The sequence below is a fragment of the Rhinolophus ferrumequinum genome, chromosome 21 (assembly GCF_004115265.2).
Source record: "Rhinolophus ferrumequinum isolate MPI-CBG mRhiFer1 chromosome 21, mRhiFer1_v1.p, whole genome shotgun sequence".
NCBI classification, from domain to species: domain Eukaryota; kingdom Metazoa; phylum Chordata; class Mammalia; order Chiroptera; family Rhinolophidae; genus Rhinolophus; species Rhinolophus ferrumequinum.
Window position 1 is genome coordinate 36,794,736 of NC_046304.1, and position 24,973 is coordinate 36,819,708.

General features: G+C 36.0%; 1 protein-coding gene across 1 annotated transcript; it reads right to left on the bottom strand.

The window, feature by feature from the left end:
* Nucleotides 1-358: 358 nt before the first annotated feature.
* TOP2A (DNA topoisomerase II alpha) lies at nt 359-24,950 on the bottom strand. Its single transcript, XM_033091317.1, has 36 exons — nt 24,810-24,950; nt 23,789-23,944; nt 23,482-23,572; nt 23,140-23,203; nt 21,304-21,449; nt 21,014-21,111; nt 20,581-20,793; nt 20,095-20,268; nt 19,809-19,910; nt 19,566-19,703; nt 18,170-18,308; nt 17,329-17,486; nt 16,914-17,039; nt 16,478-16,588; nt 16,244-16,349; nt 16,045-16,154; nt 15,701-15,793; nt 15,048-15,162; nt 14,823-14,944; nt 13,685-13,833; nt 11,646-11,877; nt 11,331-11,465; nt 11,011-11,211; nt 10,643-10,838; nt 9,030-9,121; nt 8,769-8,927; nt 8,552-8,635; nt 7,505-7,684; nt 6,779-6,869; nt 3,606-3,764; nt 3,349-3,501; nt 2,995-3,118; nt 2,834-2,877; nt 2,310-2,450; nt 1,660-1,859; nt 359-1,348 (listed from the first exon to the last, which is right to left on the bottom strand). Exons 1-36 carry the CDS (start codon nt 24,828-24,830, stop codon nt 1,220-1,222), a joined length of 4,752 nt encoding a protein of 1,583 aa, XP_032947208.1. The 5' UTR covers nt 24,831-24,950; the 3' UTR covers nt 359-1,219.
* Nucleotides 24,951-24,973: the final 23 nt, after the last annotated feature.

Here is a 24,973-nt window from a genome sequence, read left to right on the forward strand (position 1 = left end):
ATCAAAATAGTTGTTAAAATAGTTAATCATTAAAAAAAAAGACATGTACATTTAAAACTATATTTACTGATGTAGAGCCAAGGTCTGAGTATGGAGAAGATGAAGAACTTAGAACTCATGTATAAAGTCCCTGGAAGATCCTGACTGGCCTCCAGTAGGCATGGTATCGGTCTCTTACATCCATCACTGGCCCGGGGCTATCAGGCACATCAGAATAGGATCAGAATAGTTCTCAAAAGGAAGTGGTAAAAAAAAGTATCTAAATTCTTATAAAAGAAAAAAAAAGGAAGTGAAGAGGGACACATTTTAGAGTAAGAAAAAGGGTATAGCACAGGGGGAAAAGGGAATCAATGGTGAATTGCAATGTTTAGAACGTTTTATTAAAGTACAAAATTGTTGGAATTATGCTAAATAGAAAAACATAGTAAATATTTACAAAAACATGAACAACACCAGTCAGCCACACACATGTAAAATGCAGAAAGGTCTTTAAAATCCAGTGCTCCCTAGAAATTTGTTCTTTGGGAAATTCAGACTCACAGGCAGCCAGAGGGGACAAGTCAAAAGTTGACATAGTCACATAACTTATGGTCTAATTTTCTTCATCCTATTTGACTGAGTTGAGGTTATATAGACACAGCCAGGGTGTTTTTCTTTAGCCTCTGCTGATATTCTAAAGGATATGGAGAATATGAGCCATTTCTCATTGCTTGAAAAAAAATTCAGCACATACAAGGCTGAGTGGGGAGTATCTGTACTAAAACTATAAAGTTCTAGCTGGTGGAAAATTACCTATACAACTAAGATAAAATAGAGAATTAATCATGCTCTATCACATATTTATGAAAGTAGGAAAGGAGGCACAGTAGACACTTTTATATCAAAGCGCTCCAATGTTAGCTTAATGTATGGCCCATAAACAAACTACATTATGCTGAAGTGACCACACAACTATCTCTAGGGTCCAGAAGAAGTTAATAATGGATTGAAAACAGACAAAGCAGAGAAAAAAGACACGCCCATAGGATGGGTCTCCATTCAGAGCGTATTATAATAAGAGACTCTGGGCTCTCTTTCTACACACTTCACTTTGATGGTTCTAGATTAAAACTACTTTCCCCAAACCAAATTCAAAGGGGAGGAAATTAAGAGATTCAGGTAACTTTAAAACCAGTCATGGGCTCAATAAGACCATTACTTAAAATAGTCACCTCACATTTTAAAACAGATCGTCTTCATCTGATTCTTCGAGGTACTTTATGGGTTTCTTTGCCCGTCCAGATTTTGCCCGAGGAGCCACAGGAGAGTCTAAGTCCAGATGGAGGTCATCACTGTCCCCCTTGGATTTCTAAGAGAAAAGCCCAAGTAATTTGCACAGTGTCAACCTGACAGCAGAATCTCAATGTAAAAAAAACATCAACAGACTACAATCCAAGTTTTCCGCCTTCTAATAAGGAGTAAGAAATAGAGCTAAGGCAACTCTCTCATTGATTAAGTGGCATTTGTAACTTTGTTACAACTATACCAAACACAGTAAAAGCTAATGGATTATGGGATTTAAATTTATTTTCTTAAAAATGGGCCAAACCGTTGAGAGCAAAGCTTGGTTACATGTTTGAAAATACCTGCAGCAAAGGGGCCAATTAGATAAACACTCACCTTGCTTGTGACTGCTTTAGAAATCATTTTCTCAAAATTAGAGTCGGAATCATCAGACGTGGATGGCTTCCTTTTGCGGCGATTCTTGGTTTTGGGGGAATCAGGCTTTTGAGGGGCATCAGAATTCAAGCCTGGATCCTTCTTGGTTCCTTTTGGTGCAGCCCTTTTTTTGGCACCTGTTGTGGAGGTGGAAGACTGACCTGCAAGTCAACACAGGCATTCGTCACGGCCACTCTTAGATGAACGGTTCTCTCTGTGAACTTTCTTTAGCAACCTGTTGACTGCTTATATTTAACTGAGGAAAAGACCACCTAATCTAGCTGAAAATACATTAGCGAATCAAAGTATTCTTAAGAATCCAATTTTTTTAAATAAGTATATGTTTCACCTTAAACATTTGCAACTGTTTATAAAATCCTATCTCCGTCATAGAAATGAGCTAGACACGAAGGCCTGGCATTTTGAGAATCATGCTGATTTTAAACCTTTGGACCACCAATTTTGACTATAAAGATCTAAAAATTCGCTTTATTTGGAAAAGGTTTAATTTCAATATCAACACTAAATTTTGGGAATAAAAAATTGAAATTGACTTGTGGCGGCCAGTTAGTTAATCCCAATATTAAGCCATGTTCAAGATTTAGGCTCACCTTTTGCCGCCCTCTTCTTCACCGCCACGTTTTTCTTCGAAACAGGTTTTATAATTTCCGTTTCATCTGGGAAATCAGCAGCAGAAGAGCTTGGAGAAAGTGGAACGTCGTCCTGGGCATCACCAGCACCAAGGTCTATTTCTTCAAATGAAAAGGAAAATAGTGCATATAAGCAACACATGAAAACCCACTTACTGCTTTGTCCCCGCCACGAAGTCTTCTTTAAACACGAAGACTGACTTTTTGGGAATGTTTAAAACACTCATAACTTTGTTCTAATTTCTGGATTCTTGATTAGCAAGAGAAGTTATTTTTCTGTTCTCCAGCACCCGGCAAGCACATGATTACTTGTAGTGTATCAAATGTAGAACCTATTTATGTGCAAAACTAAACCTAATGAACAACAGCAAAGTAATGCTAACAACCCACAGTTATTTTCCTGGCTAATGTCCTCCAGAGAAATCCCAGCTGGACCTAGCTCCCCAGCAAAGCAGAGGCCTCACTACTTTTACTTCAGTACATACCTGCTGTGGCTCTCTTCTGCGGCATCTGTTCTTTGTTAGGACGTCTAGAATAAAAACAATCACATCCTGACAACCGACTCTCAATGTGTCAAACAACAAAGACTATCTCATTAGCTATTAAAAACCATCACAATAAAATCCACATGAGAGAAGATACTTACTTTGGGGAAGTCTTGGTCTTAATTGAACTGGCATCCGATAGGACAAAATCTTCCTCTTTACTTTCTTTATCAAAATCTGAGAAATCTTCATCCGAATCCAAATCAATTATGACTTTATTTTTTGCTATTAAAAACATATACGAAGAATCAAGAGGGTAACAGGAGAAATATTTAATCCACAGATTGATATAACATTTTATGAAGATTTAAGCTTCAGTTTAATCTCTTAAAAGATGCTTTAGTTTTTAAAAAAGTTTAATATAATTACTGCTCTAGGTATAACCATTTCTGGGATTAAGTGCCCTGAAATGTATCAGCCATTCAAATCTTTCAGCATCCTTCAGCTTTTCTTACCTGCTGCTCTCCGTGGCTCTGTTTCTCTTGGAGCGACATCAAAATCATTTTCATTACTGCTCACATCTGACTCTGAATCAGACCAAGGGTGTCTCTGCTTTCTTTTTTGGATTGGTTTAAGCAGCAATGTAGTTTGTTTCTTTTTCTTGGTACCTAGAAGGGAGATAGGAATTAACCACCTTTATATATTCTTAGACTCACTTTTTTCTTCGCCATTCAAATCTTTCAGCACCTACATGTTTTTCAGTTTTTCTTACCTGCTGCTTTCTGTGGCTCTGTTTCTCGTGGAGAGACATCAAAATCATTTTCTTTACTGCTCGCTTCTGATTCTGAATCAGACCAAGGGTTAGGGTTTCTCTGCTTTCCTTTTTTGATTGGTTTAAATGGCAATGTAGTTTGTTTCTTTGTCTTGGTACCTAGAAGGGAGATAGGAATTAACCATCTTTACATATTCTTAGACTCACTTTTCTCCACCTATCATTCATCCATCCTTCAAATATTTAGTGAGCTCTGTGCTACTACTGGGAATACAATGGTGAACAGAAACAGACGCAGTCCGTCCCTCTTCTTGTGTACCATGTAGCTTACAGCTTGGTCACCAACTATGTTTCCCCGAAAATAAGACCTAGCCGGACAATCAGCTCTAATGTGTCTTTTGGAGCAAAAATTAATATAAGACCCGATCTTATTTTACTATATATACTATAAAACTGGGTCTTTATGATATGATATGATACCGGGTCTCATATTAAGTTTTGCTACAAAAGACGCATTAGAGCTGATTGTCTGCATAGGTCTTATTTTCGGGGAAACATGGTACTCCCAATAAATAAATACAGTGTGTTTACGCAGGGTATGAGATATGTATACTTACGCATATAAATATGAGGCTTCTCCAAGAAAGGGATACTTGCGTTGAGATCTGAAGGTTAAATAAGAGTTAACTAGTTCAAGGGAGGTGGGTGATGAAACAATCCAGCTCAAGAAATAGCATGTAAAAAAACAGTGCACTTAGGAAACTGAAAAAAAATCCATTGACTGGAAAGTAGAAGTTAGTGGGGAAGTGGCTGGTCTTGTTAAGGATTTTGTTTTAAACAGGGAACCAATATGAGCAGATTTGCTTTTTAAAAAGTTCTCAGGTTGAAGAGTGGAGATCAGAAAGGGGCAAGAACAGGTGCACAGAGCTCAACAAAAGGTTATTGCTGATGTCAAGGCAAAGGAGACAATTTACAGGAAAAAGAACGGCTAAGACCAAACCTTGAGGGGCATTTAATGGCCGAGTGAGGTGGTTTAAGTCTTGTTCACTCTTTTCCCCAAATGCCTCTCATACCCATCCTTTGCTTTTTACTCCCCTCATCTTGGTCCACAAAGATTACAAGGGCAGTCTCCTTATTGTTCTGATGTAGTCCTTTCTTCATATTTTTATCAGTATACCTATCGATTTCATAGTCCCTCGTTGAATTTAATCTTACTCATACTTCAACAACCTGGTTTTCTAGCTCTCCATAATCTGGTTTAACTATGTTTTATTATTTTCCAATATAAAAACTCCCCTCTTTGTTAAGGGGCGTTCTCCTTGTCCCATGCATATTATATGCCCGTTTTTCTTCTCCCAATCTAGAATGTCTAAATTTTACCTAATCTTCAGTATACTAACCCCAAGTTTTACCTCTTTCACAAAGTCTTTTAATCTACATGTAGCCACACTGCTTTCACCTTTCTCTATTTTTTTTACAATGACTAGTATATACTGCTTTAACTTTCTTTCTTGATAAACCTCTTGAGGGTAAATGCATGCTCTCCCCCTTCTTGTGCCCTCACGATATTTGAGACAGTGATGGGAATGGGAACGCTCAAAATGCTTAACCGACTCGTTGATTTCTATGCTAAGCGATTGCTAGTTGGATTTAAAGTATAATATGTGTGCGGCATTAGAAGGCCAAAACGCGTATATAATTTTGCACATGACATACTTTTATTCTTTTTAATACTAATGTATTTCCATTCGTTTTATTCATCTTTGTATTCCCCATAGAACTGACCACACATTATCTATCAAAAGTAGATACTCAAGGATAGACAGAGGTCAATCAGTGGAATAGAGTTGAGAATCCATAAATAAACCTTAATATTTATGGTCATTTGATTATTGACAAGGATAAAGATAGTTCAGCGGGGAAAGAAGTTTTTCAATATATGGTCCTGGGACAACCAGATATCTACATGCAAAAGAATGAAGTTGGACTTCTCCTTTATGCCATATACAAAGATTAACTCTAAATGTAAGAACTAAAACTAAAACTCTTAGAAGAAAACAAAAGGGTAAATTTTCATGACCCTGGATTTGGCAAGAGATTAGATATGATACCAAAAGCACAAGCAACAAAATTAATAAAAAATCAGATAATTAGACTTCATCGAAATTAAAAACTTGTGCTTCAAAGGACATCATCAAGAATTGAAAAGACAAATCACAGAATGGCAGAAAATATTTGAGAATCATATACCTGATAAGGGACTGCCATCTAGAATATATAAAGACCTCTTACAACTAATTCAACAATAAAAAGATAAATAACCCAGTCAAAAAGTGGGCAAAGAATCTGCAGACATTTCTCTAAAGAAATACAAATGGCCAATAAGCACATGAAAAGACACTTGACATCAATAGCCAAGAGAGAAACGCAAATCCAAACTACAACGAGATACTATTTCATACCCACTAGGATGGCTAGCATGAAAAAAAAAAAAAAGACAATTAACAAGTTTTGGCAATGATGAGGAGAACTTGGAACCCTCATATATTGCTGGTGGAAATATAAAATGGTGCAGCTGCTTCAGAAAACAGTCTGGCATTTCCTCAAAAGGTCATACAACAGAAAAATCATATGACTCAGCAATTCCACTCCTAGGTATATACCCAAGAAAAATGAAAACATAAATCCACATAAAAACTTGTACACGTATGTTCATAGCAGCATTATTCATGATAGCCAAGAAGTGGAAATAACCCAAATACCTATCACAATTGATGAACAAATAATAAAATGTGGTATATGGGGGTGGCTGGTTAGCTCAGTTGATTAGAGCATGGTGCTGGTAGCACAAAGTTTGCTGATTTGATGCCCGCGTGGGCCACTGTGAGCTGTGCCCTCCTCAAAAAAAAAAAAAAAAAAGTGGTATAGCTCTACAGTGAAATGCTATTTAGTGATTAAAAAAAAAAAAAAGAATGTAGTATTGACACACGTTACTATATGGATGAGCCTAGAAAACATTATAAGTGAAAGAGGCCAGTCACAAAAGACCACTTACTGTAGCTCTCCTTCATGTTATTCAATAATAACTTATTGAACATCTATTTGAAATGAGCTAGGTAACAAACACAATTTTATCTCAACTCTATACCATTTTCCTTAAAATGTTTTAATACCTGGTTCACTTTTCAGTTTCTTCTCTAATCTTTGTTTTAGGCCTTCTGGTTCCATACCATTCTCTTGAGAGGTTCCTTCAGTATTTTCATTCTAAAAGATAGCAAGATGCAAATGGTCAAGTTCTGCCAACTTATTATTTGGAATACTGTATGGTTAAACATACAAATATATATCTGGTCAAAGAGTGATTTTTTTCCTTTGGGTTCTGGTTAAAAGCTCTGAATAAAGGTATAGGTATGACTTTTTCAAGATACTTAAACATTAAAAAAAAATCAGGCTCGTAAGAAAGGAATGTTATGGGGCCAGCCCGGTGGCTCAGGCAGTTAGAGCTCCAAGCTCCTAACTCCGAAGGCTGCTGGTTCGATTCCCACATGGGCCAGTGGGCTCTCAACCACAAGGTTGCCGGTTCAATTCCTGGAGTCCTGCAAGGGATGGTGGGCTGTGCCCCCTGCAACTAGAAAATGGCAACTGGACCTGGAGCTGAGCTGTGCCCTCCACAACTAAGACTGAAAGGACAACTTGACATGGAAAAAAGTATTGGGGGAAGTACACACTGTTCCCCCAATAGTCTTGTTCTCCCCCCCAATAAAATCTTAAAAAAAAAAAAAAAGGAATGCTATGATTAGATATACGATAAATTCCAAACTATGGAATTTATAATTAATTCACTTTTATGTGGAAATATGCTTAAAATATTTTATGTTTAATGTTTTCAAGAGCATTACCTTAATTTTCCTTCTAATTTTCTTTTCTGCCTCTGCTTTCATCTCTATGGTAACTCGGGGGATAACTCGTTTTCCACTTGGAGAAGGCAAAACTTCAGCCATTTGTTTTTTCCCCTTTCCTTTCCCCCCTTTCCCAGGAGGTCCCATTTGGTCATCTTGTTTTTCCTTGGCTTCAACAGCCTACAAAAGGAATAGAAGAAAGCAAATTTATAAGCTAACAAAGACACTACAACATCTTTCTTACTTTATAGGGACAGAATAAAGAGACAACTGTTAAATTGATTTCAATTTGTTACATTGCAAGATAAAATTTGTGATAACCTGTTTCTATGACTAAGTATACCACTACAATAGTGAACATATAACTAAGACACACTTTGAAAAGTTTGGAGACAAAAGATTGGGTTCTACTCTTGATTCTACCACTTAACCTTTTTGAGGATAAAAAGGGGAAACTGGGTTAGGGATAAAATATATATATATGTACACACATATGATGTACACACTTGTAAACTCAAAAGGATGTGATTCCACTAATGTTCATTTATCCAGTCAATTGATTGCAAGTTGGACATCATACTGAAGTGCCAATAATATAAATTTGTCTTTTAGCTTACTTTCTGAAATGCTTTTTGTTAAAATAATGTTGGAAAACCATATTAATGAGATTTAGGTAACAGGAGGTTCTGAAACTGCTGACTGGCTAGCCCTGAAGGTAAACTATCTTTGTCCTTTCAGGATGACTTGGGGGACTGGGTCGGTCGCCATTTAAATTCTCTTTAGCTTCTTAGTTCCAATAGGTCAAAAATAAACTCCTGCCCTTTCCTATCTTGGTCCAAAAACGTCTAGGTGGCATATTTCTTGGCATCATTTACATTATTCTAACTATTTTTTAAAAACAATCTATTCTTATATGTGCTACCTTGTAATATTTCCTGTGCCTCCTATATTCGTTCTATTGCCAGTTGTGAAATTTTGTGACAGACAGGTATATTGCTGGAATGTTGTTTTATTAATACTCTAACATGGGCATTATAAACTACACACCTCCAGCTCTTCAACAAAAGCAGCCAAGTCTTCTTTCCACAAATCTGATGGACTCTTTCTCTTTAATATTTCTAGCTCTTGCTCCTTCATAAGATAGTCAGAAAATTAAGAGTTAATTTATGTGCACAAACAGCATTTTCATGAAGCACACAATTAAGTTTTTACTTTCACCATTAGAACATAACTAAGCAACATGTGCGATCTACCAACAACTCACTTTTTCATTTTTCAGTTTGCACAGTTCATCTTTCTTTTCCTTGGTGAGATACCAAAGAGGCATATCAAGAAGGTAGTTGAACGTTGGTCCAGTTACAGAGTCACTTTTCTCAGTTTCCTTTTCATTGTCGCTCTCTCCATTTTCTTCTTCATCTGGAACCTAAAGGAAGAATTAAAATGTAGCTTTAATAGTAACTGTGAAACACAGACATTGGATTCTTCAGTCTTTAATAGTATAGAAAAATGCTAACCAAGAAATTACCTTTTGCTGGGCTTCTTTCCAAGCCTTTACAGGGTCCGAATCATATCCCCTCTGAATCAGAACTTTAATTAATTCTTTCTTAGGCTTGTTTTCTATTAAAAAAATGGAAACAGAGATAATAGTTTTGAGCAATATTTTAGGAAAGTGATAAGGTTTTACCATATTAATTCAAAAGATTAAAACTAGATATTAAACTCTTTGTCTTACATAAATTTGTACATCCTGATACATACAGTTGATCCTTGAACAACATAAAGGGTTGGGGTGTATAACTTGACTCCCCCAAAATGTAGCTACTAATAGCCTACTATTGACTGGAAGCCTTACCAATAACATAAACAGTTGATTAACATATTTTGTATGTTAAATGTATTATATACTTTATTCTTATAATAAAGCTAGAGAAAAGATTAAGAAAATCATAAGGTTTGTCTCTGAATTTTTTCAAATTGTCGCAAATCTCCAAAAATTTTTTCCAATGTATTTATCAAAAAGGATCCATGTATAAGTGGGCACGCACAGTTCAAACCCGAGTTGTTCAAGGGTCAACGGTAATTAAGTATTCTCCCTAAACCATTGACAAGTGTAAATTACCACGAGGGGGCAGTCAAATCATGATGTTGTGATCTAATCATAGTTTTTATAAGAACAAAAGACAATCAAAACTTTTATTTCTGGTAAGTCTCTATCTCAATTACGCTCCCTGTTTTCTGTGTTTTTTGTTTGTTTGTTTCAACATTTCATTGGGCAAGTTAGTGCCACTATACAAACACTGATTTCTTCATATTGTATTCATTTCCTTTTGCATTTAGTACCTCTCTTCTAATGTCTACAGTAGTCAATGCAACCTTTACTTTTTGTTTTTCTTTGAGTTATGTCCAAAATTACTCATTTTAGTCTTGTCTTAAGCAATAATATCTGTGAAATTAAAGGGTTGAGAGACTAGTGTTGTTATTTTTAAAAAATATTCATGAAATTGAACATGTAGCTATCAAGTTAAACATTTTTGTGTACTACAAGAAAATTATCTTGTTGATCATCAGGAATTCATACTGTCATGTTTTGGGACTTGCTATTATAACCTAGTAGCATGAGTTAATTACCCAGCTTTCCTAGTTAGCCCTGGCCAGAACTGAGCTATTAATATTTATTTTAACCTTTCCCATACCCCAAGCTTTAGTCAAAACTGTTTTCTTCCTGGTCACTTAAACTGTGACTTTACTTCCAGAATGTCTTAATAGAGAAAAAAATTCCCCAAGACATGACTCTTTCAGGCTTAAGTACACAGTTTACTTATAATAGAAGCCATTTATATTCTTACTTCCAGCCTTTTTTTTCTCCCTGTCATACTTACTATCTCTTCTCAGGAACCTCTTCTAACTCTCTATTCTGTCTAAATGTCAACTAAATCTTGATTTCTCAAGATGCTCAATCTAGGAAAAGCTGTCTTTCAAACTAAAAATGCCTAATTAAGTATTTCAAAGAAATGCTCATAAGTAGCCAGCTGAACTAAATGGATTTTTCCCACCCTCCCCACCATTCCTCTTCAGAAATGTTTAGAGTTTGGCATGATTGTAGTTTTGGTACAGGCAGTTATTATTCCAAAAACATACCAATGACTATTTTGCCATCGATTTTCTCTAAGATAAAGCGAGCCTGATTGTTCAGTTTAGCAGATTCAGCGCCAATCATTCCTAGAAGCCATTCTTTTCTTAATCCATAATATTTAAGCCTGAGTTCAAAGAACTCTCTTAGAATATCCAACACTGTGTCGTATTTCTTTAAACAGCCTACGTGGTCAAAAAGCACCTGGAAAAGAAAAACAAGATTGGAGCCAAAAATAGATAAATTGGTTAAACTTTAATGTTTTAGAGAAATGACTTTATTGTTTGAAAATATAAAAGTAGCCTATGATTTTCTTTTAAAATTGATATTAATCTTAATATAAATGGAAACGTATGTCTCATAAAACAAGACATACCATAGAGTTGCACGTGAGACTAGTTTGGAGTTTGAAGACTTTGTGTAGTCCCACTCTCTCGGCCTCTGCCAGTTTTTCTTCAGTCATCTTCACAATAAACTTCACAGTGGTATCTGTATGGTATTCCCTGTAATCCGTTATTAGAGGAGGTGTCTTCTCAGTGCCATTCAACATGGGTTCTAGAACCTGTTCTTTATATGTCTAAAGAAATAAACAATCCTTTTGAGTTTCTAAAACATAGGCTCCTGAATATTCAACAAGCAGTACAAAAAAGTGTTTCCCCTGAGCACAAAAATCAAAGAAGAAATCCAGTTACTTACCTGGGTCCATGTTCTGACGGGAAGCTCTGAGATTTCAATGGTTGTGGAATTAAGAATAGCCACTTCACCACTAATCACATATTGATTTGCAGCCAGCTCTTCAATAGTACCCTTGAAGTTCTTGTAACTCGGCAGCTAAATTGTTAATTTAAAAAGAATATAAACACATTTTAAATGTGACACTAAAAACAGAAGTCACAACAGCATTAAAAATCTAACATTTAAGTATGAAATAAATTGTGTCCTCTTTAACCATAGTCTATTGAATTGAAACCAGAGGAAAACTATGGTTCCTAATATACACAAAATAGTTACCATCGGCAAAGGTTCTTCTCCATCCATCAAACGCCTGATATTATTCACAATTTCACGAATATCATAGTTGGGGATTTTGCAGGACCACCCAGTACCGATTCCTTCAGCGCCATTTACCAGCACCATGGGTATAATAGGAATGTACCATTCAGGCTCTACTCGTTGGTTATCATCATATAAGAACTTTAATGTGTGATCATCTTGTGGTGGAAATAACAACCGGGCCAAAGAGCTAAAGAAAACAATCAAAGAATGTTATTTTATAAAAATCATGGCATTGATATTTAACTTTCATGAAAAGGACATGCATTATCTCGTATCTATACATGAAAATTACCTTGGTTTTACTTGCTGACTAATATGCATTTAACAATATTTCTTGAGCACTTTCTATGTACCAGGCACTGCAGACATTAAGTCTCAGCCTGCAAGGAGCTCACGTTTTAGTACAGGGAGCTAGACAATGAACATACATTGTGTCAGGTGGTGGCATAAATGCTAAGAAGAAAAATGAAGTTGGTAAGAGTGATTGAAGGGGTTTAAGGAATGGTAGGTACTTTCTGATAGGATAACATTTGAGCAGGAAAAAAACTGAGAGAACGAGCCATGAGGTTATCCGGAGAATGAGAACTGCAAGTAGAGAGCCTAGTAAGTAAAAGGTCCTGAAGAGGAAGTGTATAGCCAAAGAGGCCAGAGGTTTGGAGCAGAGATAATGTGAGATGGAATCAAAAGATGGGGAGTGGGTGCAAAGATCATGTAGGGTCTGGTTAGCTAAAATAGGACTTCAGATTTTACTCTAAATGAAGCAGTTGGAAGGTTCTGAACCAGTGACCTGTTTTTTTCAAGTTAATTGGCTGCCATAAGAAGGACAGTAGACCTTATTACAATTGTTTGGATGAATGGGGAGGCTTAATATTTTTCCAATGCAGCGCCCATAGGATTTGCTGATGAATTGGACACAAGTGTGGAGAAAAGGAGTCAAGAGTGACTTCAAAGTTTTCAGCCTGAGAATTAGAAGGACGGCATTCCATTTACTAAGACAGGAAGCCTAAGGATTTTGTTTTGGACTTATATTTGAGATACTTATGAGACATCCACGTGGTAAATGTTGAGAGGACAATCAGACATAAGAGTTTCAGGGCTGAAGTTATGAGACTGGGTGGATGGGGTGTCATCCATGGATGGGAAGTGAGTGTAGCTAGTGGAAAGAGATCTGATGGAGGAGCTTTGAGGTAGGCCAGTATTTAGAGGTTGGGAAGATGAGAAGGACCCAGCAAAGACTAATAAGGAGGAGAACCAACAGTCTGGTGTCTTAGAGGCCAAATAAAGAAAGAAGAGTTTAAGGAGGATAGAGTGATTAACTATATCCAATGCTGCCAAAAGGTTGAGTAAGATAACAGCCGAAAATTGACTATTCATAACGTACTTTCCATAGATTTGTAAAGGAAGATTTCAACTGTGGTATTTAGGAAGAATCAAACTCGTCTTTACTCTGACCCAAATTAGGCAGCAGGGTTTCTCAACCTCGGCACTAGTGACATTTTGGGTCAGATTATTCTTTGTTGTTAGGGGCTGTCCTGTGCATTGCAGGGTGTTTAGTAGTATCCCTGGCCACTGCCCACTAGATGGCAGTAGCATGGCTCCCCTAGTCATGACACTTAAAAAGTCTCCAGACATTGCTCCGTATCTCCTGGGGGGCAAAAATCTACCCTGGTTGAGAATCACTCTCTATATGAAGAGAAGAAAATATAAGAAATGGAAATAAAAACATTTATAGTTTGGCGAGGACACAACACTTCTAAGGGAACACAAAAGCTGTGGTTATCAAACTGAAATAGAATTTTAACTTTCTGCTCATTGCAAAGAGTAGTATAATTAACATTTAATGAGCTAGTTTTAAAATAAGTTAATACTCTAAGCATCTGCATCAAAAGTACATTTTCTGATTAGTTGATTTTTTTCACATTTTTCGTCAAGTAAATCTCACATTATTTCAAAACGGGAAATGGCAATTCATTAGAAATTGAAAGCACACCAACCTGAGCATTGTGAAGATGTATCGAGGACTAGCAGAATCCTTGCCACCATGCAGCCTGGTACCAAACTGACCAATGGGCTGCAAGAGGTTCAGGTTATTGCTACCCACAAAATTTTGGGCCAAATTGATAATGGTCATCATTAATGACATCTGGGGAGGGAAAAGATTTGTTAATTTGACCTGTAGGCTTTTAAGAGTAAATACCCATTAGTATGACTAAGCCTTACTATAATCCTGTAAGGTTTTATGAGGTATAGATGTTTACTGACTTTTCCTAGATAAATACATGGCAGATGTAGTACCTTAACCCAACACTTCTGGCTCCAAGTTCTGGGCTCTTGCCTTTCAATCATTTCAATCGAATCCTTGAAGGCAGAGCTCCTCTCGTCACCCAGAGCAGAATGAAATATTTCCTACTTTGAGTTATAACACTTTGCCCATTTCTACTCTAGCACGTACAACTTTATTCTATAGTTTTGTGTGTGTGTGTGTGTGTGTGTGTGTGTGTGTGTGTGTTGGCCCTCTTGGTTAAAATGTGATTACACCTAGAATGTGAGAAACGTATTTATCTTTGTATACCTGATACATGGTAAGGACTCAACAAATGTTTGTTATGTGAACATTTACTGAGTACCCACTATATTTTCATTGAAAGCAACAAGTAAGACAATCATTACATTTAAAGTTCTAGAAACTTATAGGCAATCTAGTTCTTTAAAACATAATGAATGCAAAAAACCAATTTAATCACAAAACAGAACATGGACATTCTTCAATGTTAGTAAGTACAGATTTACTTCAGTTATATCACTAATTCCATGCATAGAAATTTATAACAATTTTCCAATCAATGGACATTTTTGATTATCTAAATTTTAGCATCACAAAGTTATAATACACATCACTAAATATTTTTGAACATAGATCCTTGCAGACTTATGATTATCATTATAGGAATATTATTTTTAGAAATAGCTGTGTTAGGTCGAAGTGTAAGCACATTTCTAGTTTGATCAATCTCACCAAATTGTTCTCTATTATGGATGTGCCAGCTTATATCCTCACCAAGTGTTTGGAGAATGATTTTGCAGTATTTCTGCTACAGTGCTTTCTGAAAACATGACAGATTGTGTGTTTACCTCACCATGATGATAAGAGGACATCTCAGCCACTGACCCAGCTAACTGGGCAACCTTCACCTCCCGCTTGTCATTCCGTTTGAAACACGTAAACAAAACCTTTCTCTGACCTGGTTTCAAACCTTCAAAATGAAAGAAGTGCAAATATTAGTATCCTTACTTTAACCATTTCTGGGCATTGATTTCTATGTTATGTTAAAAACAGATTAACAAATTGGGACTCACCATCCACCATAGATGGGATAGATCTCTCATTATCAGAATTTGAAAACAGGATAAGTTCCTTGTTTATGAAGTCATTGTATGTCAGATAAGTGGTAGCTTGCCCATACAAGTAATCCTGAGGGACCAAAGAGAGTATTACATGATCTAGTTTAAAATAATAAAACAAAGAAATCTCTCAGCAGTATTTTCTATAATTCTTAAGTCCCTCAAAAATATAGAATTATGCTGAAATATTTTATATGTTTTAAATATAAAGTAGGTAGGAGAGAGTAAAGGGGGTCAAATACATGGTGACGGAAAGAGCCGTAACTTTGGATGAACAAACAATGCAATACACAGATGATGTATTATAGAACTGTACACTTGAAACCTAGATAATCTTATTAACCAATGTCACTCCAATAAATTTAACAAAATTTAAAAATGATAAAGCACATTTAATTGCTGCACAATTAGAAAAAAAGTGCACTGCCTCTGTAATTTCTTTTAGGGCCGATACATTTATGCAGTGTCTACATAAGAATAAGAATATTTATACAGTTACCGACTATTATTCTACTTACTGAAATAACTACTCAGTAAGTTAAATTTGCTACATCAAACCTAAAAGGTCAGTAAATAGTACATTTCGTGGGATAATTTAAAATTTTTACCTCAGGAAGGCCACATAACTTCCGTTGTCTTCTATCCTCCATGAAATGAGTTAACCATTCCTTTCGATCATCTATCTGTTTTTTGCTAAAGGCCTACAGATGAGAAGATGAAAAAAAATGTCACTGGTACTAACAGGTTCCAAAACATCTCTTGGATAAAAACTAAACAAACAATAAAAACTCAGTTTCCTAAAATATCTGGTCTCTGTCTCTGGGATATGCTTACTAAAAACATTCTAGTCTATAAAACATTTTATTATATAAAAATGCAAATGTTTCAATGGACTACCTAAAGCAGTGATTTATAAAACCAGAATGTACGTATGGAATACACTCAAACTCACCAGGCTGATTGCAGCATCATCTTCAGGACCAGAATATTTGAATCGGATACGATGTCTTTTCATATCTGCAAAGTACTCCTTAGCTTCTTTTGATGTGCTGGTGCCCAAACCTATACAACCAAGAATACCAAGTTACTCCATATAATTTTTTAGTGGTATATAACAAAATGAAAAATTCTATATAGGCTTAATTACAAACCTTTGTAATACTTGACTTTCCATTTTTTATGATTCGGTGTAGAACACTTCCATTCTTCAAATTCAGGAAGACTATAGAATGCGATTTCTTGCTTGTTTTTAGACACCTGTGTGGTAAAGGACACACTGCCGTGGCCTCTGAGTACCACCAGACATCACTGAGGTTATGTGTGTATCAAGGGGTGAGATATAGGGCTTTAAAATATCCATCATGGTATCTTAGAAATTAATATACCTTTACAATGGGAGTGATAAATTCCTCCAGAAAACGATGTCGCAGAAGAGAGGGCCAGTTGTGATGGATAAAATTAATCAGCAAGCCTTTGATATGAGAACCGTCTTGGTCCTAGAAATATTTGGAAAGCCAAACACAAAAGAATTGTTAGAAACTAAAAAAATTATGATTGACATACTGGTAATATCTCAAAATGTTTTCTGTGGGGATTGGAAAAAAAAAAGGCTATTCAAATATTCAAAGACTATTCATACCCAGACCCTTAACCTGTATTGTAATATACATATGAAATAAGCATAATATCTGGTTAGATGTTGATTAGAGATCATAACTAAAGCTCCAAGTTAAGTAATTTCCTTTCATGGCAGAGAAGCAATACAACAAGACATGTTTAATTTGTTCTAACAATCTAAAATGTCTGAAAGGCAAATCTGACCTGATCTGTCATAATCATTATCTTCCCATAACGAAGACTCTTCAATGAATCTTCATCTTCATAGTTTTTCTTGTACTGAAGACCCACAATCTTGATGATATTGTTAATTTCAGCATTTTCCATTATCTGAAATGGACATTACCAAAAAAGTAATGTTTTGTTTATAAATTTGAAAAGAACAAAGAAATACAATAGTATATGTTGCTTAGATTTTCTTGAACCCCAGTATTCTGAGTTATTATTAGCCCATACTTTAGTAAGTCAGAAAGATCTGTTAAGACATGCTATAATGTACCCAATTTCTTAAAATAACAAGCTATCTAGAATATATTTCAAAATGCCCGATGAGGAAATAAAAGCATGAAGTCCTGCATTATAAAACTAGACAGACTCTAAAGATAGTTTTGTATTCTACCTGTTTATGAGAAGCTTCTCGAACATTGAGTATTTTTCCTCTAAGAGGGAAAACCCCATATTTGTCTCTCCCAACCACACCAAGGCCTGAAACAGCCAAAGTTTTAGCTGAGTCTCCCTCAGTCAAGATAAGCGTACACTCAGTGGAGTTTCGGCCCCCTAAAATAAAAATACACAAATTAATATTGACAGATTTAATTCAATCTCAAGTATTAACTCAGACTTGCTGTTGATCCCCTCAACCTTCTCCCCTGAAGCAGGTCATAAGACCCTCATGTGAGAGGTGCCCTCTGTATACCCAGAGGAAAAGAACATTCTTCAAGATTGTGGGACACAGAGAAGAATTTGAACGAACAGGCCTCATTGAGCTTCCCTAAGTTTACTACACTGAGTTCATACGCTTGGCTTATCATATCTTTCCATGACTTTCCACTCTTCATCAAACCTAGCATAAAAACTCAGGTTTTACCATTTCTTTGGGGCTTCATTTTCTCCTGCGTCATGTAAAACTTAAATAAATTTGCATGCTTTTCTCCTGTTAATCTGTCTTTGTCAGTTTTGATTTTCAGGGACCTAAGAGTGTTGAGGAAAACCTTTTCCTTCCTTATAGATAAATATGTAAACCTTCTTGTTTTATACCCCAAAATAATTATCCTAACATTATAACAATGCCAAACTGGAAATGACATAAATGTTCAATAACAGAAATCCATTGATTTTTAACAAAGTAAAAATATTCTCTTGATATTAACTGTCAAGGAAAAAAAAAATCCATCGTATGCTGTTAATGAACAAAACAACTGAACTACAAGATTTAAAGTTTGGTAACATTAAATGTGTACCTGCATCATTGGCATCATCCAGTTTGGGAATTCCCTTGATTCTGTTATGTTTTACAGATGAACACTTCTTGTTTAATTGGGCTTGAGCCTTGAACTTCACCCAGTTTAGTATGCTTTCTACAATACCACAGCCCACTGCCTGAAAACGAGAAGATTCATGTTAGGGAAGAAGAGTTCTGTAAGAAATCTAGAATACGAATGAGCTCTCATAAAAATAATTAAAAGATTGAAGAGGTAGAAAACTAATTTCTGGATAGAGGGTGGTACATCTTCCTGTCTCAGGTTATCACTGCTGAGGAAGCTGGTTCCTTTGGGCTCATGCATTCGATAAATGTTTACTGACTACATACTCATGTTGGAGATCTAGTGGTTACAACAAATGAGATGTGATCCTTGTCCTCATGACGTTTAATACACAAAAAGACAACAGAAATGAGAATTCACGAGTGTAATGAATGTTATGGATAAGTGAAAAATGTGCTACATATAATAATGTATGGCCAGTGTTATATTTGGACGAACTTAGTTGGGGAGAACTGTAGAAAGTAAAGACTTTCCTGAGGAAATGACGTTAAGACCTGAAGTAGTTAGCCATATGAAAAGCATTTCAGGGGAGGGATTAGCATGTGAAAAAGCTCTCAGGAGGGGAAGAGTACCATGCTTTTCAGTAATTTAAAACCAGCAGGACTGAAGATTACACAACAAGAAAAACTGCCACTGAGATGAGGTTGGACATGGTAGGGTCTTGTAGGCCAAATTAAGGAATTTGGTTTTTTTCTAAGGGTAGAAGTCACTGAAAGACTTCCAAAAGAGAGTGAAGACAAAAATGTGTGCTTTAACACACAAAAAGATTACTCAAAAGCATTGCAAAAAAAGGACTGAAACTGTATGAATTTTAAACTATTAAGAAATGGTAGTGGGAGGCTACTGACAGATCCGAAAGATTCTTCTGGTTGGATTAGAGAGGAGGATAAAGAGAAGGCTCCCAGCTTGCTTTTTTATGCAACCGTGTGGTTGGTTGGGGCCTTTTACTAAGATAGGAAATAGTTTTGTTGTTTTAGGGGTGGGGGAGTTCCTTGTATGGAGGCCAGAGGGTATGGAGAAAACTGAGTTTTGGATGTGTGACTGAGAACAACTTTAGGCATTCAGTGCTTGTTAAGCAGTCAGATGGGCTGAATTCAGAAGTGATCTAAACTGGATGGTGATATGAAATGGGGGAATATAGGCATATACATGGTAAGTAAGCCTCTGTAAGACCAAGGAGCTAAAGCTGTTTTTTTAATTTCCTTTAGAGTGAAAAAACATGTGGGAGGAATCTTTGTTTCTGCAGAGTTGAGAAGGGCAATGGAAAATAAAGCAAGTTACTTCTATTTTTTATTTCCCTCCAAGTACTCACAGCTTTGATGAATTTTTCACTTAATTGGCATGTGGATCCAAAGTTCTTGACTTGTAAAGTCATGTTTTCTTTCGTCTGAGAGTCAAAGGTTGGGTTTTCAATTAAGGCATTCACAAAAATCCACACGTGATTTTTCACCTGCAGTAAAAGTTGATATTAAATCACTAAAAACTTACTCATGCTATATTTATAGCCTCTTCTTCCTTAACTTTGGAAAAAGAAAACTGTGCTGAAATACAATACCTGATGTGCCTTTACCGCAACGCCACCCTTGTTCTTCTTCTTCACAACTTCAATAAGTTTAGTCACAATCTGATCCGTTACATAATCAACATGTCTGCCACCCTAATGAGGAAAAGCACCAGATTGTGAAGCTCAGTATCCTCAAAATTATAATAAACATAAGAAGTCTAATTTAGCTTCCTTTATACCAATGTAGCCAAATATTCAAGTTCATTTTGTATGATAGAAATAACATGGACACATATGTAAACATAAATCATGATTAATAATTCAAGAATAAAATTACCTTGGAAGTAGCGATGCTGTTGACAAAGCTAATTTGCTGAAAGCCTTTTTCACTCATTGTTAAACACACTTCCCACCTGTGGTTTACTTGTTCATGGATTATTTTCAACGGATTACCAGTTTCATCTACTTTATCCTTCAAATACATATCCACATAACTACGGAATCCTTTCACCTATAGAGGAATTAAAGAGTAATGGTATAAAGAATGTTATAAAAAGTAGCTTCAATAATTGACTAAATATTTTTCAAAATGAAACGGTGCTCACTGATGGGCATAAAAGAATGGTCATTAAAGGGCACAAAAGGATTTATTTAGGTGTTTCTTTGAGAAAGAAATTTCCTTAAGTTTAAACAGAGCTGATTAAAAAAATGTGGTATATAGTTTTCTTTTCAGGAACATATCAGAGGAAAAAAAAAATAAATTTTGCCTTTGACAATGATCACAAAGTCCCTCATTACCCTTCACATCCAGCAAAATACTTACTGGAAGCTTATTTCCATTGAGAAAGACTTTGACATCTTTAGTGGATCCAGCAATATCATATGCTCTTCTAACCATTAGTGCAACAATATCTTTGTCTAGGCTTTGCATTTTAAACTTAGACAAATCAGGCTGGAAGGTAACACATGTATAATCTTCTCCACTAAAGGGTTTGAGTACCATCTCACTAGCTCTCCCCATGTTATCCATCCATGTCTATGGAAGTAAAGAAAAGGAAAGATGAAAAATTCAAGTCATCTCACAAACTAGAACCAAATAACACAAATTTATGTTCTAAGAGAAAACCTAATATATGTTCATGAGTAATTTTCCATGTTTTAATAGGTCATCATGTTAAATGAAATCAACCAATAATATCATCATAAATTGCTATCGTACAATTTATAATCAAGGAACAAAATACCTATTTACTTGCCTGTTTGAACATTTTCTTGTATTCTTTAGTGGCTGTTTCCACAGTAAACTTGGTACTGAATATGTTACACAATTTGGCTCCATAGCCATTTCGACCACCTGGACAAATACATATAAAATACTATTTAATTGTTATTGTCTCATTAACAGCTTTATGTTTTAATCACTGGCAAAGCGGTGCAATTATAGACTTATTCCCTTTTTTTAAAAAAAACTTTATGCCACATATAGTCATTTAAAAGACATATTCTTTCACTAACAATATGTTCTTCATTTTCCTTAGTACTCTACCTGTTACTTTCTTTTCATCATCATCATAGTTACTGGAAGTTAGGAGCTGTCCAAAGATGAGAGCTGGAACATATACCTTCTCAACTTTGTGTTCAACAACAGGAATACCTTTCCCATTATTCCATATACTAATTAAATTGTTTTCCCTAAGAAAAGAAAATTAAAATTTCATTGTAAAACAAACGTTAAACTAGTGGTTAATTTTTTTTAAATATCATTATTTCTAAAATATATAAATTCACAAGTCTCAATTTCTTTTTTAAATAATTTTTTTCAATTACATTTGATATACAATATTATATTAGTTTCAGGTATGCAACATCATGATTAGACACTTATACAACCTACGAAGTGATCACCCTGATAAATCTAGTACCTATCTGACACCATAATTACAATATTTACTATATTCCCTATGCTATACTTTACATCCCCATGACTGTTTTGTAACTACTAATTTGTACTTCTTAATCCCTTCCCTCTTTTCACTCATATCCCCAACACCCCTCCCATCTGGCAGCCATCAAAATGTTCTCTATGAGTTTGTTCATTTATTTTGTTTTTAAATTTCCACATATAAGTGAAATCATGTGATATTTGTCTTTCTCTGACTTATTTCACTTCGCATAATACCCTCTAGTTCATCCATGTTGTTGCAGAAGGGAGAGCAAGGAATTGAAAACCTGTTTGAAAAAATGATGGAAAACTTCCCTAACCTGGTGAAGGAAAGACTTACGAGCCTAGAAAGCACAGCGTCCCAAACAAGATGAACCCAGAGGCCAACACTAAGACACATCATATTAAGATGCCAAAGGTTAAAGACAAAGAGAATTTTCAAACCAGCAAGGGAAAAGCAGTTAGTTACCTACAAGGGGGCTCCCATAGACGAAGTTGATTTCTCAACAGAAACTTTGCAGGCCAGTAGGGATTGGCATGAAATATTCAAAGTGATGAAAAGCAAGGGCCTACAACCAAGATTTCTCTACCCAGCAAAGTCTCAATTTCTTTATGATTCTTTTTCATATATACCCTCTGAAATTCAGCATGAACTACCTTTCCCACCATGCTTAGTTCCTGACACTCCTAAAATAGGAGCCAAGAGGAAAAAAAAAAATGAAACCTTTTCCAACACCTGGGCAGACACTGATAATGTTGAAAAAAACATGAAATTTTAAAATGTTAAAATAAACAAAGGGAAATGATTTATGCTCAATGGAAAGAAAAGAACATAATTTGGAAACAGTATTACACTGCTTTTGAGAGGATCTTCTGTACTGTCCTAGCTCTCTTAGCCTTTTCCACCCAACAAAGCTCATTGCAAAACAAATGTGAAAGGGAAAAACATCATTTGTAAACTTCTTTGCTTGCCAATAAAATACTAAAAATTTATTTGGACTTTGATTAGGCTAATAAAAAGGTGAAACAAGCATCCTGACCACCCACAAAGGGATCATTTATAACCAGAAATGTTAGATCTCTATCACCACCTTCTGGTTTACTATTTGAATAGCATCATATGAAAAAAAGCTCTAGATTGCAGAATACTTTGAGCAATTGTTGGAGATGCTTACTGAACTATTTAGGGATGAAGTGCCATAATGTCTGTAATTTATTTTCAAATGCTTCAGAAAAAATATAGCTGAAGCAAATATGGCAAAGTGTTGATAACTGCTGGATCTAGGTGGTAGGTATCATAGATTGTTCATTTTAGCATTCTGCCTTTCTGTGTTTTTGCAAACTTTCATTTTAAGAAAGCCAACTTCACTATAAATCTAAGTAAATGCAACTAACAGAACAATGAACTATAACAAACAAAAGACTAAGCAAGAGACTTACGGGTCAATTGTGACTCTAATACAAGACATTTTTGGATCCCTTTGTTTATTGTCTGCAGCATTGACTGAAAGAAAATACACATTTGTAAGAAATTGAAGTATTTATAAAAAAAATCTTTAACTCTTAGAAAGCAAAAATCTCAAACGCAGTAGCATTAATGAGGTGTTAATTCAGCAATTTTTATTCACAGTACTGTTTCTAGTTAAGAATTCAACTTCACTGTCTCACCTTTGCCAACTATTGTTTGAAATGACAGCTCTGGCTACATAGGGTTTGCTAGGAATTATATACTTCTTATGAAGGATTTGACCAGAAGATCTTTATGTGAAAGAATTTACTTACCTAGAATTTCATCAAAGATTTTGTACAAACCAGGAACAAAAGTGACTTCCCTGAAATTCATGCCAATATCTTCATCATAAACCCACATTTGCTAGAAATAAGGCAAAGAGATGCAGTTATTTTTACCCTATATTTATTCTGTTTTATCATCATGATTACTGGAATAAGTTTTCTGGAATATATATATTCATATAAAATAGACTAGGCCAGTGCCAGTGACACTCAAAGTACATGAAGTATAGAAAATTAACCTGGAAAAACACACATTTTAACTACTTAGTAACTGCATTTAATTAGCTTGTTTTACCTGGGTCACTAATTCCACAGAGCCAATATAGGTGTCCGGACGGAGCAGAATATGTTCCAATTGCGTTTTCTTTTGATAGATTCTTTCAATAGATAGTCTTTTCTTAGCATCTTCATTTTTCTTTGTTTTGTTCATTTGCATATTTTCGTTTACAGGCTAGCAATTTAAAAACATTTGAAGCAAAGGGAACTTTAATCATAGGTTTATCAGAAACTATAAACAAAACGTCTACCTTTATGATATGCTTAAACACTATAACAAATCGCCATCTTTAATGAGTATTGGTGGAGTTTACATCGTTTTGTACAAACGTGGCAATTTAAGTTAACTGCAGCCAGGTACCCAGGTTACATTTTAAATGGACATACATCTCATCTCACTAAATGTATCTGGTATGGAAATATTTTCCTTAAGGGCTTTAGATGTCATCAATAAAATACACCCACTTATTCATCTACTCCATCTACTATGTGCCTACTGTGTCCCAGGCACATAGTAGATTCTAGTTCAGCAGCAGCAGTTTGGGAGGCTATCGATTCAATCCCTTGGCCACGTTAACGTTGTGAACACAGAAGGACGTATTTTGAGCAACTAGGGCCTGCCGGCTCATTGGGAACACTGTGCCTTGCTCTGCACCTTCCAAGGTCAAGGACATTCAATTCCATATTCAGCAGGAGGATAGCAGAGGAAAGCATCAGGAGGCGTTGTTTAGTCACAAGTGGACCATTATAGTACAGATCTACGATAGGACCAGTTGCTTCCTGTCCCTAGAAACAGTAAAACAAAACACAACACCCTAGAAGCCAATTTAGTCCATAACACTTCAATATTACCACCATAAAGAGTTTCACCCTCGTCACGATCACGCCGAACCCAGGAGACCCGGGTCCACACGGAATACAGGCTCCCAGGCCGCCGCGGCCGGACGACCGCGAAGCCCAGGAGCTTCACTCCCTCACTAGCAACCAGAGATATCGGGCCGCGCTAAGGCTCCACGACTCGCCCATTTCGCGAGTTGTACCTGCAGTGGTGACACCTCCATGGTGACGGTCGTGAAAAGGCTCGAGAACCCTGCAAGAGACTAAACCGGCGGGACCCACGAGATTATCACAGGACAAGCCGCTTCTCCACAGACGCTGGTCGGTTGGGAGAGCAACTCCAGTCCAATTTGAACTTCCCTCTAGC

Excerpts from the sequence above, each read along its gene's own strand:
- TOP2A (XM_033091317.1), bottom strand. The coding sequence starts at position 24,830 with ATGGAGGTGTCACCACTGCAG. Across the intron at positions 14,945-15,047 it reads TATCCCATCTATGGTGGATG|GTTTGAAACCAGGTCAGAGA; the intron begins GTGAGTCCCAAT and ends TTCATTTTGAAG. Across the intron at positions 2,451-2,833 it reads GCAGAAGAGAGCCACAGCAG|AAATAGACCTTGGTGCTGGT; the intron begins GTATGTACTGAA and ends TTTCATTTGAAG.